Source organism: Lutra lutra, chromosome 2, assembly GCF_902655055.1.
Source record: "Lutra lutra chromosome 2, mLutLut1.2, whole genome shotgun sequence".
In the NCBI taxonomy this organism is placed as follows: domain Eukaryota; kingdom Metazoa; phylum Chordata; class Mammalia; order Carnivora; family Mustelidae; genus Lutra; species Lutra lutra.
In genome coordinates this window covers 6,529,805-6,544,273 of record NC_062279.1, presented here as the reverse complement: position 1 = coordinate 6,544,273, position 14,469 = coordinate 6,529,805, and the positions used below count along the sequence as shown (strand labels likewise).

Genomic DNA, 14,469 nt, shown 5'->3' with positions numbered 1-14,469 from the left:
CCATGCCACGATCTGAGGCATGGGACAGTCGCTGTGCATTTAGAACGGCCTCACTCCCCATGCCACTTCGCCACCCCAGCAGACTCCGCTAGGTTCTAACTCAGGGGTCAGCAAACAGCAGCCCGTGGTCTGGTTGAAACGGCCAGGGAGCTAAGACAGATGTCAATGTCTTTAAATGGTTGAAATTCACATTTCAACTGGGGTCCATCTCTGGGGTCCACAAATAAAGCTTGGCTGGAACACAGTCACCCTCCCCTATCCACAGATTGTCCATGGCCACAGTTATGCTATGACGGCAGAGTTGAGTAGCTACGAGCGATGCGATGGCCCGCAGAGCCTACAATATCAGGCCGTCCATCTATCTGACCCTTTACAGAAACAGTTCGCCATCCTCTGGTCTAAGCAGAACTTCCCCACAGCTCTCTAATAATTAATAATTTCCATTTAGGAACCTACAAGGACCTGGAAGGGACAGATAAGGAAGCATCCACGCCCCCGCTTGTATGGTCAGTGCCCCAGCAGCAGCGTCTCCTTTCTAGATGCTCCCCCAATCCCTCCTCTCACCACGCCCTCTTAGCTGATGAGTCTCTCCGTCATTCTCGTCTGAAGCACCAGAGCACTATTACCCATCCCCGGCGCCCAGCAGAGGGTCTGATACAAACTACTAGACTGGAAGTTCTTGCCGTACAACCTCCTCCTGCAGCTACTTTCTAAAACCACCTCACTAGCCTGGACGGCAGACAAGCCATTTTTCAAGCGGGGAAATACCCTTCGAACAAACCGTGTGTACCCGATGTTTCTGCTTCATGTTCAGAGCATAACACAGTTCCAATACCTGGTGGTGGAAGAAGAGCTTTCCACTGAACAGAAAGGACTGACAAAATGATCCCAGTCTGTATCATCTCAATCCGAGAAGGCATTACAGAGAAAGAATCATTTAGTTTTTCAAGTGAGCTGAGGCTTAGAGAAGTTAGCATTTGCCTCAGGTCTCAGGGCTTGTCTTCAGAGCCTACATGCCTCCCCCTACAGTTAGTAGTGGGAATGGGTGCATTTTCTTTAATTTCCTCCTTCAGTGGAAACCATGTACCAGCATCACGCTGGAATTAACAACCTCTTCTGCTCTAGGACCCTCCCCGAGCACAAGTTCTAGCTTTCCCAAGTGACAGAACCCTCTGGAAGTCTGGCCAACTCTCTGAACCCCTTCTCAGAAAATGACATGTGCTACTTAATTCGGACATTAAGGAACAAGATCTGGGGGTGAGTCTGATGATAAGGTAGTGACAGCTGGAGACACTGTAACAAAATCAACGACAGTTTCTACTGATGAAAAAAACCACTGTTGCCTATGACCTAAGCCATCGTTAAAGGAGAGGCTATATCTCAGTTATAGTTTGGTTAAAAAAAAATGAAGACATGCATTTCTGCCATCGAGGTTCATGAACCCCTTGAATTCTGTGTGTGGAGCCCAGGTTAAGAACCCCGGCTGTGGCAGTAGCCTGGGAGCCGGCTCGAGCGGAGGAGGGGTGCTGTAAAGGTCTAACGAGGTCTCTGCAAAACACACGTTCCAGGAAAACAGAATTCACGACACAAATTCCAGGAGCACCCAAGAATTAAAATCATAGGTCTGGAAGGCTCTGCAAGCGGCTCGTGCATGATTTCGACTGACTCTGACTTCCATGGGCCGTCCGGTCTGTCCGGTCAGGGCAAGATACGCTTCCACAGACGGGGAAGAACAGAGCCGGCACACTGAGATACAAACAGACTGCGGCGAAGACTCTGAGCCGTTCCCCAAGCACACTCTGGCTGGTTAGCATACTGTTAACCCCGAAAGTGTTAAGTTTTAGTTATTAAAGGAAGTCACCCAGGGGACTGACAGAGCCACAGAATTGAAACAGAAAAATCTTGGGAGTTAATGCAACACTGGAATTTTACAGATAAGAACGGTAGAGTTCAATGAAAAAAGAGAGGTGATGTGCCCGAGTCCAACACAGAGTGGGGCTGATTTAACTAATTCTGGAAAAAAAAAATTACAGCATTACAGAATGATGAGATCTGAGCAAATCCTGATTTAAAACAGAAAAAGTCTGTGTTCCTCTGTCACCATCCTTTTATTTAAATTCTGATTTCTCTGTGTATTGTAATTTGATGGACCATTAATCTGTCTAGTGTATTTTACTTCGAATACGGAAGTGGATATTTTGTTTAAAAGATGAAGTGTCAGGGCTCAGAAACTGGTTTTCCCAGCATGATTTAATAAACTGCAATCTTCCTATCTGACACTTTCAAAGGGAAATTTTGTGTATGTAGCTAATAGTTCAAAAATCAAGAAATACCAACAAAAACTATTTTTCCCTGTGAAAAGGCAGAGGCTTTACAAGAGCAAGACTTCTTCCTCTTTGTTTGTAATAACGAAAATAAACCAAAGTCCTGACATATTTGTAGTATTTTTATTCCTAAAGGAAAAAACAGGAACCTTCATTGTACTTTAAAGTTATTACCCCCGATATGTTACCAGCTAAGCACTGTGAGGCCGGCCTCAGACGCGAGAGCCCGCTGCTCTCTCTAGGAAATGCCCCATTAGCCTGGTGCCTCTGAAGCACTCGGGGGTCCTGTCACTGATCAGTTTTTCCCAGAGGGTTTCGGTGGCATATAGCCCTGGCTGAACAGCACACATCATGCTCGGATTTTTCCTGTTGCCTGGCTAGTGACCCCCTACAGGAAGATAACAGACACGCCGGGAGGGCGGAGCAGCTTGCTACACATGTCTGGCTGCTCTTATCAACTTATCATATAAGGAAAGGAAAGTGATTGATTCGGATCCTGACACTGCAGAATCTGGGGGAAGAGAAACAAAGCAGCATTAAGGCTGATCTGTAGAGTGACTACAGCCCTCAGGAGTGAGCAGGGTTATTCGTTTGGCTGCCATCTGACAGTTCCCTGCAGCACCGACCCACCAGAGGGAAGACAGCACTCACGATCAAGTTCCTGCTGGAAAAGGAGGGAAGAGACTCCCACCGATGGTCCTTAAACCGTGGCCGCAGAGCCTCACATCTGAGAGGGCAGCTTAGGATCGGGATTCCCATGTGCCTTCGAGTTTGCTAAACTGCTGGTTTATTACCAAAAGAAAGGAAGAATGTGGCAGATTGTTTTCTTTACTTTGGGCTGTGATCTTGTCCTAGCCGCAGCCTATAACAACTTTCGGAGAAGCATGGACAGCATCGGAAGGAGGCAGTATCAGGTTCAGCACGGAGCCTGCAGCTACACCTTCCTCCTGCCAGAGACAGACAACTGTCGCTCTTCCAGCTCCTACGTGCCCAACGCTGTGCAGAGGGACGCACCGCTAGATTATGATGACTCCGTACAGAGGCTGCAAGTGCTGGAGAACATCATGGAAAACAACACTCAGTGGCTGATGAAGGTAGGAAAAAAAAAAAATCATTTTTACTTGGTGAACTTCATGAAGCTAGTAAGATCAGCTCAGTTTAAAAAAAGGGGGGGGGGGAGGCAAAGAGCACAGGAGAGAGAGATAGATGGTGGCTAATACCTTTGAATGAATTATCCTTTCTTTGACTCTATCCCAGGGTGTAAAGTAGTCCTGGGTGGGAAGTGAAAAGGATTATTTGAGAAAAATGCCAGAATCCATAAAGAGATCTCCGAGTTCAGAATCTTTATTTAATAAAGTAGAGAAAGTGCACTTCTCTGCAAAACGTGTAGGCTGTGTTGTTTGTGTAAGTGGTTTAAACTCAGCAACACCCACTGCCAGGGATGTTATAAACTGGTTTCAGGCGCGGGGGCGCGGGGGAGGGAAGCTGTAAGCAACGGCAGTGCCAGAGCCAGGAGCCAGGAGCCAGGAAAAACGTGACAATCATGCTAATTACTGACATAACGGATGGAGTAAAGTGCTTTACCAATTTCCTGAATTTATTTACTAAAATAGATTGTGACTCTGGGTAAATGAGAGGAAATTTAATAAAGCAGACTTTATGTTTCTCAGAACCTGTGGGCTTTACCCTGAAGGGTTTGTTGGTTTGTAAATGGGGTATTTTTCACATGCATCCCAGGGTAAGTCCGGCCCCCAGCCCCTGGCTGCAGCAGCAGGCTGGGGGTATCGCCCCACGGGGACAGGCATACAGGGCATTCTGCCACAGCTCTGCCATGACACGATGGTCGTGTTCGCAGGGCCATGATGATACACAGTGTCGCAGATGTTTCATAGAGAGTTTGACCCAAACAGGATATGGAAAGCTCAGTTTTTCTTTTACCAGTGAGGATTTTCCTCATGTACCTGTGGGGAGTATTCCTACAAAACCCAAAGTCTCCCTGAAATTTTTCTTGATATGGAATATACATATATGTATGCATATATATATATATATATATTCTAAAGGAAGCTTAAACAAATTGCATAAATAGATTAATCATTCAATATTACACTGACAGTACATCACGGATCTTACAGGGTAGAGAAGGTATTATTTACCGAGCTAATTGACTTCATTCAAGACCTTGCCCCAGAAGGAATTCTCAGCCTTTCATTTCCCCATAAACTCTCTGTTGGAATATTTTATCTTAATCTTAGAATAGATCTTGGCTCCAAATCTGTGTTTCTCATTAGCTGTCCTACCTTCAGAGAGGAAATGACCACGTTATTACTTGAGTCTAAGCCGGAATGAATGAGTGCCCTCAGCACTGCGTTCCCTGCAACCACGCAGCCGCTTCGGTGCAGACACAGAAAACAACAAACACTTACCAGAAAGGCCTGCAGTGTGATACACAACTCATTCCTAATCATCTTTGAAGGCACTGGCCCTTCTGGGCAAATTCTCTCCCCAGGTTTTCCTCTTTTCCTAAGAAGGTCCCTGTGGTGTGCACTTCTAAAATCTTCATACATGTGCATAAAAAAGAAGCTGTTCATTCACAGATATACTTTAAAACAAAAAATACGTAGCAACACAGACAAACTGCACCCTAAAGCTGTCCTCACGCTGACGTCCCATTTCTTTTTGCATTGTCACGTTCACGCTGAACCCCCTCTCTCCGTCCACTGTGGTTACGCCAGGGCTAACAGCCGTGGTGAGAGATGAAAGATACATCATACATAGTAAACACCCTAATCTGCCCAACTGGTAAATCATCTCTTAAAATAAAGAGTCAAGAAACCTGAAAGAATGTTTTGCCAAATGCAAGACTGCTTAAATTGCATTTGCTTAATAAAGCCCACAGTAAGCACACCTGAAAAACTCCATGGGCAAGGCTCATATTTCTTAGATAAACAACCCCCTTTTCTTAGATCTTTGAGACACAGTTTGAAGAAGGAAAGGGGCAAGAAATTCTACATGAAGAAACCAACATTTTTTCCTTTCCTGGTTCAATTAGTAAATATTTGAACAGTGGCACAATGGCATTTCCAGACTCCTTCTTTAGCTATCTAGCTAAATTATCACAGAGAATGACGTCATGTTTATCGTCTCATCAGCTCAGCACCTGTTCACCTGGCCTATCTGGGTGATGCGCACCTGAGAGTTTGTGCTCACTCTGATCACAAGCTTCTCGTTTCAGAATGAAAGCAAAAAAAAAAAAAAAAGCAAATATGAAACCTGTTTAAAGTGGTTAAATGTAACCTCTTTGCTTGTTTTTTATTACTGTATTTTGTCACCTGTGACAATAAACACTGCTTTTCTCATAAGGGACAAAATAATATATAATGGGATGATAGATAAGCCACAGGTTTAAAGGTTCAACATCACAATCTAACTAGATGGCTAGACTATCCCTGAGAGAAAAAGCACAATTCTGTGTTTTTCATTGTTTCTCATATTTCCTTTTCTTTAGGGCTGTAGGGTTTTTTTTTTAATGTTTTCATATTTCCTTTCTCTTCCTGATCTGTAACACTAAAAATTAGAGGGGTCTGTGGGGTCTTTAAGATTTTAAGAAAAGTTGTTAAGAGGGAAAATAAGACCAAGTTTCTGGTTGATTTCAGGGCAGACGACTAGCAGTTCATCTCCTGAGCGGCAAGCATTGCCTAGGGAGCTTGGACTAAGAAAGCCGTTTTGCAATCACCAAAAGATGCCACACTGCCCCTCTAATCTACCAGGCAAAGGAAGTGTCAGGCTTCTGAATGAGTGCAGAGTAACATGAATGAACAATGCAGGGAGGGCTCACTTTCTGCTCAGTGGTTAAACAAGGATAAGATAAATGCATGACAGTTTACCAAATACAACACAATGACCTAAAAAAACATTGTATGTCACAGTCCCCTGCTAACCCTGCAGCTGTGCTAAACCTCTGCGCCAGTGATACTAAACTCACTTTATAAAAACGGACAAATAACTTAGCAAAGTGGATTTTATCTTGCATGGAGACCAAATGTATTTTTTTTTCCGATAAGAGGAAATAGGGAAAGGAAATAAACAATTATTTCACACTGATGAATACCTCAAATTTATAAACAACTGCAAAGCCTATTGTGCTTTAAAACAGAATGTTTTGAAAAATAAAGCTAATGCCTATTAAATTGATGTAAACATTTCCTTTTTTTTTTTTTGTAGTGAAAGAAGTACAGGGTAGGCACTATAAACCTGAATCTAGATTCTTTTCTTCCTCTAAAACTAATAATAATATATTCTCTTAATAAGGTGGGAGGAACTACTATTCTCCAGTGGATGTAGAGGGGACAATGCACTTTTGCTGCTAAAAACAAAATTGCCGTCAATGGGAAAACTGATGGTGAGAGGCTCAGGGGCACTGAGACCACCAGCCCTTCCCTATCCCTGTGGCAGTGGGCGGGGGCGGGGGGAGGTGGAGAAGGAGTATGTGTGTATTTTATCATATGTGGTTGCAAAACATTCCTTAGCTGTATATTCAAACAAACAAATAAACCAGAGCTTGGTTCATTTAAGGAAGAGAAAAAAAATATCCTACTATAGCCATAGCCAACGGCCCACTTCGGGACTGGAGAAGAACCACAGCTCCTATGCTGTTATCTGCTGTGTCTTGAATCATGAACTATGACTGTGTTCAGTATTAGCAGCAAATTTTGTGCATTCAGACAAGCAGAATAAAGCCTGTATTTCAGATGGCAGGGAAATGATTACTACTGTTATTTAATTATATACTCATATCACTATAGCAAGGAATGAAGAGATGATTAAAATGTCACGACGGGAGAGGAAACACAACATATTTAAGTTTGGAAAATGCAGGTATAATGTTTACTGTGTATCATGTAAGATATACATAGTGCAATGTGTGCTTACTATGTATATTGTATAAAACATACTGAATATTTAGTACACATAGTATATGCTGTTTATATAATATTCGCTTTCCATGGTCAAGTAGTCTCTGCTTGATAACCGGGGCTTCTGGCACGCTGAACCGCGGAGGCACTGCACTGTGGGGAGACGACTATCTGCCTGTGGACTCTAGAACTAGGAAATAGAGCTGCACACAACTTCCATAATATCGTACTTCCTGTTTAGACACTAGGTAATCCGTAGAGTCTCCATACTAAATTTTGAAAATTGGTTTATTTTCACCAATGTGGTTCTTTACAGTTTACAAACAGGTTGTGATACAGTGACTGTGCGGGAACATGACAGGGATAATGACCTTACAAAGGGTGACCCTCTGGCAGGCTGGCCCGGAGCGCTGGTTTTAATTTCTAACTGAAATCTCGTGCATTTATAACTGAAAAACAACAGTTTAAATCAACCCTACCACCATATGGATAACTTGAAAAAATAAAGCACACATATTATGAAAGTAATACACAGGCAATATAAAATAAGCAAGTCAAACCATTAAAACAGTAGAAAGGAGGAAGTAAATTCTCCCTTTCCCTAATCTTCCGCTTCCAGACGAGCACTTATAAGATTCATCTGAGCCCTTTACTGTAAAAATTTAATATGAAAACGTATGAATTTCTTTCTTAAAATATGTGTGTGGTATTATACCACCGTGATATGATCAGAACCCTTATTTGGATCACGAATGACATGGAAAGAGGTTAAAAGAAAGAGATTTTATTTAGGGAAAAAGCAAAATTTGGAAGAGTGAGGTAAAGGAGGACATGAGGTAAAGGGGGGGGTGTGTGCATGAGAGAGACAGAGACAGAGAGGGAAAGACAGAGGCAAGGAGGGGAGACAAAGGCAAGCGGTAGAGACACTACCCATGAGGGCTCAATCAAGATAAGGAAAAGGGGCTGTGTTATTGCATGGCTGTTGTGACAGAAGAAAGGTAGTTAATATTGCCACATATTCTGGCCATCAAATGACAGCACGGCCTGCACAGCTCTGTGGATTTCCCAAATTGAGACCTAGAGGCTATATGTGATGAACCATGGACAGATACAGATTTTCCAAATTAGGTGCTCATAAATTGTAGAATATCTGTATTACTTAATGATAATGATAACTGTGCAAACTATTATCTCTCTTATATATATACATGCTTCTTACATACAGCTATACCTATAAAATATAATTTATTTTTTATTAAACATAAATTCAGAAGTTTTATATATATGTGTGTGTATATATATATATAGTCTTTTCACTATATCCTTCTTTGACTTGAACAACCTGACAATAAGATTTTTTTCCTAAATAATTCTAGAATTCTTCTGATAAAAAGAGAGCATCTCGGGGCACCTGGGTGGCTCAGTGGTTAAGCCTCTGCCTTCAGCTCGGGTCATGATCTCAGGGTCCTGGGATCGAGCCCCACATCGGGCTCTCTGCTCTGCGGGGAGCCTGCTTCCTCCTCTCTCTCTCTCTCTGCCTGCCTCTTCACTCACTTGTGATCTCTGTCAAATAAATAAAATCTTAAAAAAAAAAAAAAAAAGAGAGCGTCTCAATTTCCCAGTCACACTTTTCTCACGGAAGTAGTATTAGTAACACAGTTATTGGGGGCTGCTAGCAGGTAGCACTGAATCACTTTAAAGCACTTTCCACACTTTAGCCCATTTTGTCCCAAGACCATCTCTAGAACACAGGCATGGGAGATATAATCTTATCTATTTTTAATCACTTATAAACATGGGTCAAGATAATATCAATACGCTTTGCAGTTTGGAAGTCTTGTATGGATTACCTAGAGAGGAAAACAAACACGGAAAGGCACGTACATCCCCCCCTTCGACAAAAAACCAGAATTTTCCATGGAGCTGGAAAAACTACAGCAAACTGTCGGGACAAATGTGAATGGATACGAATCTGGTGCTATTTCTTAGTCCACTAACGTAAATGACTGAATTCCACTCCACCCCCTCCCATTCCTTTTGGGCAAGAGCCATTAAAGCTCATTTATTTGTTCAACAAATATTTATTGAAAGACTCCGTGTGTCCTGGTGGCATTCTAGCACTCAGAAAAAAATCACTGAGGCGAAGTCAGTGGCCAAGGGTCTGGCCCTGGTGGGGACTTGCTATGTTATAGCACACGTTCCTGGCAGGACATGTGTCCGAAGGCAGGAGGCACTACACAAAATCACTAAGTGCCAAGAGAAGACCTGGTAAAGGAGATCGGAGTGTTGGAGAGCAGGGGTGGAGAAGGGCACGTTACCAGTCTGGTCACTCCCCTGACAGCTTTTTCACAAAATGGAAACCAATTCAAACCCTTTCCGAATGGTCATTTCCCCTTGTCCTCAAAGGGATACAAGATTATTAGAGAAAAGAGAGCATACAAAGGATGCACAGAAGACACATACTATGTATAATTCTATCACTCTGAAATGACCACCCTTAATATTTAGATGCCTATAGACGTAGGGTTATTTTATAATGTGCTGCGTATACTGCAATATCATGTATACTTATCCCTACTGCTGTGAAGTGTGTCAGACTGATGAGTCACAGACCTGTACCCCTATAACAAATAATACATTATATCCTAATAAATTAAAAAATAATAACAAATTAAAATTAAAATAAAAAGAAGTAGGTCTGGGAGGTTAAGTAACTTGTTGACATCCCAAGTCAGCAATAAGTAATTCCCACCACCCTCGAGACAGGTGGTCGCAGACAAGTGCAGGGCTGGCGTTCCTGGGCACACCTGCGCACTGGGATGCCAGAGCATGTCAGCAGGTTTGGCACATGGTGGCTACTGAGCGGACAACCTCATCATCCAATATTTACAGGTAAAACATGCCATCGTTTCTATATGAGAATTGTACCAAAGCAGCTAAGGAAAAAAACAAAAAGCAACTGAGAATATCTCATGTGTAAAGTAATTACCCAAAATTCCACTTTGTAGTTGAGAAGAGTAAAGACAAACTCTGTGATAACCGAGAGCAAGTATATATGCACCTTCTCACGCATCATACCCACAGGAGCAACCCTTTTCTGGTTGTTGCCTGAGGGGCGACATCCTGAACTTCACGAACACTTGGAAGTTCAGACAAATAAAATCCAGTCCCATGAAAGTAATGTGCGACCCGGTCTGCCCTCTAATTCGATTTTAAAATCATCCAAGATTCTACGATAGGTATCACCAAAAATACCTTGATGTCAGCATGGTATTAATATTTAAAATGACAAATGATCAATGATCTGATATAATCAAAAATGGTAAAAAAAAAATTTTTTTTTCACAGTGTTTTAGAATAAAAGTTTTCAACATTTACTGGGGTTAAAAATGACTGTTTTATGTATACTTTGACAGTAAAGGGATGAACTCTCCTCCACCACCTGAACTCTGAGTCAAGTATGCTAGCTGTCTGCAAATTAATATTTTAATTAGATATTTCCCCATGAAATCACCTTTCTTTCTTATCCTAATCTTGTCACATACCAGCCATGAAAGATATAAAACCTATTAAAATCCCCTGAGGAGTGGACCAAATCCTTTTACCATCATAGCTCCTTCAACCAGCTACAACCATTATCTTTGCCATTCAACTAGAACCTAATTAAAACCTCTGTGGGACCAGCCTTGGGGGGGGGGGGCGCCTGGGACAGTAATTGCTTTGCTCCCAAATCAGCCTCAGTCCTTCCTTTGAGCAACTTTTCAGAGCCTATGAATTGCTTTTGAAATCTTGACATTAACCTGACAACTTAACACTACAAAGTCTTCACATCTAATATTTAAAAAACCAACAAGCCAACTAACTATATGCATTAAGAATACAACCTGATATTTATTAACACATCGTGTTACATTTTTTCATGGACAATGGTGGTTTTTAAGGGAAAGGATATCAAGATACATAGGTCTTAGGAAATACAGTATTTTGTCACGTTGACACAGCCTCTTTGAGACTATATCACTTTATATGTGAATATTCACAAGTTACTTATTAATCTGCTTTTTAGGTACAGAAAATCAATAAAGTCTTAAAAGGAAGCAAGCATTCAACCTCTCCATTTCTCAATCTTGTCACATCCCATCGAGGCCATATTCATACTTGTTCACATATTAGCAGTCTTTTCGCTGTGAGGGTGACTTAATGTGCTGATTAGCCCATGACAGAACCCACCGTCCCCATCGCCCTCAGTGTTCCAGGATAGCATCCTCATTACGATTGTTCCAGTAAATGCCAGGAATGGAGGGCAAACCTGCACTGCGCGTCAGCTTCTGCATGCCCCTAATTAACACTTGTGCGCTCTCTCTCACACAAAAACAAATAAAATCTTTTTTTTAAAAAAGTCATTTCATACCAAAAGAAGACGTATCTTGGACACAACTATTCAGATTCAAAGAAATCTAAATATAAAATAAATCATGTTTACATGTGAAGTCAATACTATTATTGATAGACAAGCATGCCTTTGAAGTTACTTTTTCTGGGTTTTGCTGTCTGCATGCTTATTTTTTAACTTTATTTTTAAAAGATTTTATTTATTTATTTATTTATTTATTTATTTATTTATTTATTTGAGAGAGAGAGAGAGAGAGTATAGAAATGAGGTGAGGGGCAGAGGGAGAAACATGCTCTCTGCTGCGCGGGGAGCCAGATGCAGGGCTCGATTCCAGAACTCGATCCTGGGACCCTGGGATCATGACCTGAACCTAAGACAGACACTTAACTGAGCCACCAGGCAACTGAGCCACCAGACACTTAACTGAGCCACCAGAAAATTATTACATACAGATGTAGCGTAAAACGTCCCTATGCATGTTTAATTAACTATATAAGCAGTGCAATCTGAAGCTACAGAATACCAGTTTTTTTGTTATTTCATTTGTTCCTCTTTATATGTAGTAAATGACTTTAAAAGACTTATTTTTTAGAGCAGTTTTAGGTTCACAGTTAAATTGAGAAGATGTACAGATTTCCCAAATGCCTCCTGCTGCTACATACATGCATAGCTTCCCCCCATTATCAGTGACCCCCACCAGGTGGTCCATTTGTTACAACAGATGAACTTACACTAACACCTTTATCGCCCAGGGCCAACAGTTTCATCAGGGTTTACTCTTGGTGTCGTACACCCGTAGGTTTGTGGACAAATGTATCCACCATAATAGTGCTGTGCAGAGTATTTTCACTGCCCTAAAAACCACCTGTGCTCCACCGGTTCATCTCTCCTTCCTCCAAACCCCTGGAAACTACTGATCTTTTCACTGCGTCCGTAATTTTGTCTTTTCCAAAATGTCATATACTTGGAATCATGCAGTATGTAGCCTTTTCACTTAGGAAGTGACTTTTTTTTTTTTTTTTTTTAGCATGATTAACTACATTTGTTTAACCCACACTGTGCACCTTCAGAAACATAAGGCGACAGCAGGGACTTTAAGGGATTACGTGTTTGTAAGTTGATGAGTACAAAAGCAAGTTGGAAACTCTAAGATGCTACACTAGTGCAGGGATTATAATTATAATTAATTTTAATAACAATACCAGAAACACAGTTAACAAGACCTGTTACCATCTCTCACGTTCAAGATGATAATTCCACTCACTCTCATCAGGTTAAATGATCTGACCTTATACCTTTGAGTTGAACACCTCAAAGCACATCTTTACTGTAAGATCATGAATTTCCTTTCAGCATGGAAAAGGGCCATTGCAAGTGCACAAGGAAAGTGCCTATACCCCACGGCTGGGCGCCTATCTAGAAACACCCTGCTCTGAAACCGTCGATGACCTCTTCCCCCATACCACCCTGCCTAGGCTGCTCCATCATGCTCACTGATAACGCTACAGGGCCCATTAAAACAGTCAGACTTTATTGTTAAATGTATTTTTATCACTTCAGCGTCCAATAAGTTATAAGTAACACTGCCCTTCTGCCCATTCAGTTTATATAGAAGGCAGGAACTTAAAGACTATGGAAGGGCAGTCTTCAAGCTGCCTTCTGAGTGGGCATTCTGGAGTTAACTCATCAACCCACGTGTCTGGGTAGAAAAGATTCAAAATTCCTAAGAGGTATCATTTCCTCTGGGCTTCTATAAGTATTTTCTCTGCCATTAGATTTGTGGAATCAACAGATACTATCAATTTTTGGTTGTCTGCTGGATAATTATAAACATTAGTCTGAAGATAATCGAATATTCCTTTGAGTTTTATTAACTACTATCTAGTCTTTGGAATCTTGGAAAATTATTACATACAGATGTAGCTTAAAACGTCCCTAAGCAAACCAGCCTTCTTAATGAGGAATTCTGGTGCAAAAATGCTGGTAGAGAAAAGATATTTTGCTGAATAACATAATCAAATTTCGACCACAAGCTAATAATCTATGCTTAACCTTTGGTGCATGTATATGTAATTCCTTATTATTTATAGTTACTAAGAAACAGACTGTTAAATTCACTAAAACATTTTAAAAACTTATCCAGATTTAAACTTACTAAAGTGTTACTAACAGGAATTCCCAATCAGAATTGGTTTTAACCTAACTATAACAGTAAAATGCTCTTAAAAGCACTGTTGGCTGGGATAACTGGGTTATAAGCTAGAGAATCAAGATTAATCACAACACCATTCCCTCAAATAACCACTGGCCATTTTGCGATGTGTGATTATTTGTCCATATTTTCAAATATGGTCCCCTTCTGGGTTACAACACAGTCGTCCATATGCGTTTCTTCCTCTAAGTGGACAATGTTTAATACGTATAACCTATTTACTACTACATGACTAGACTGCCCCAACCCAAGAAGGTTTTACGGCTGTAACACACAGAGTTACCGTAGAGAATGCTACTTTCTTTTACCCTTCTTCACCCTGAAATGCCATTACCATTCAAGTCAGTGGTCTCTGAATGAGAAGAAGAAATAGTGAAAGCATTTGTTGAATAACCAACTCTCTTTTAGAGCTGGAATCCCTTCTCTATCCATTTCAGTTTTAAGGGATTCAAAATCCTGAGTTTGCAACACATGTCAGTCACAACAGCCATGGACATAACCTACCACCACACATTCAGCTCCTCAGAAACAAAGGAGCTGTTGGCTCATTACATGGATGCCGGCATCTTTCACTTGTTTGCTTAAAAAATCTACAGAATTCTTGCAAAAAGGAAGCCATTCAGT

At 41.3% G+C, this 14,469-nt stretch overlaps 2 protein-coding genes across 9 annotated transcripts in view; one reads left to right on the top strand and one right to left on the bottom strand.

Moving 5' to 3' along the window:
* The window catches only part of MCPH1 (microcephalin 1), a 245,709-nt gene that overhangs the window by 74,015 nt on the left and 157,225 nt on the right, over positions 1 to 14,469 (bottom strand). Inside the window, exon 13 of one of the 7 annotated variants that reach the window (XM_047713693.1) lies at positions 3,455 to 3,595. The exons of the other annotated variants lie outside the window; for them this stretch is intronic. Within the exon in view, the coding sequence (XP_047569649.1) occupies positions 3,473 to 3,595 (123 nt within the window). The 3' untranslated portion in view covers positions 3,455 to 3,472. Of the gene's footprint in view, positions 1 to 3,454; positions 3,596 to 14,469 lie in introns of those variants that run through there. 7 annotated transcript variants of the gene reach the window in all.
* ANGPT2 (angiopoietin 2) overlaps positions 2,581 to 14,469 on the top strand; it is a 54,950-nt gene continuing 43,061 nt past the window's right edge. The window contains exon 1 of one of the 2 annotated variants that reach the window (XM_047713779.1): positions 2,581 to 3,418. In XM_047713779.1, coding sequence (XP_047569735.1) covers positions 3,134 to 3,418 — 285 coding nt within the window. In that variant the 5' untranslated portion in view covers positions 2,581 to 3,133. The remainder of the gene's footprint in view (positions 3,419 to 14,469) is intronic. The other variant, XM_047713769.1, reaches the window with a different exon arrangement.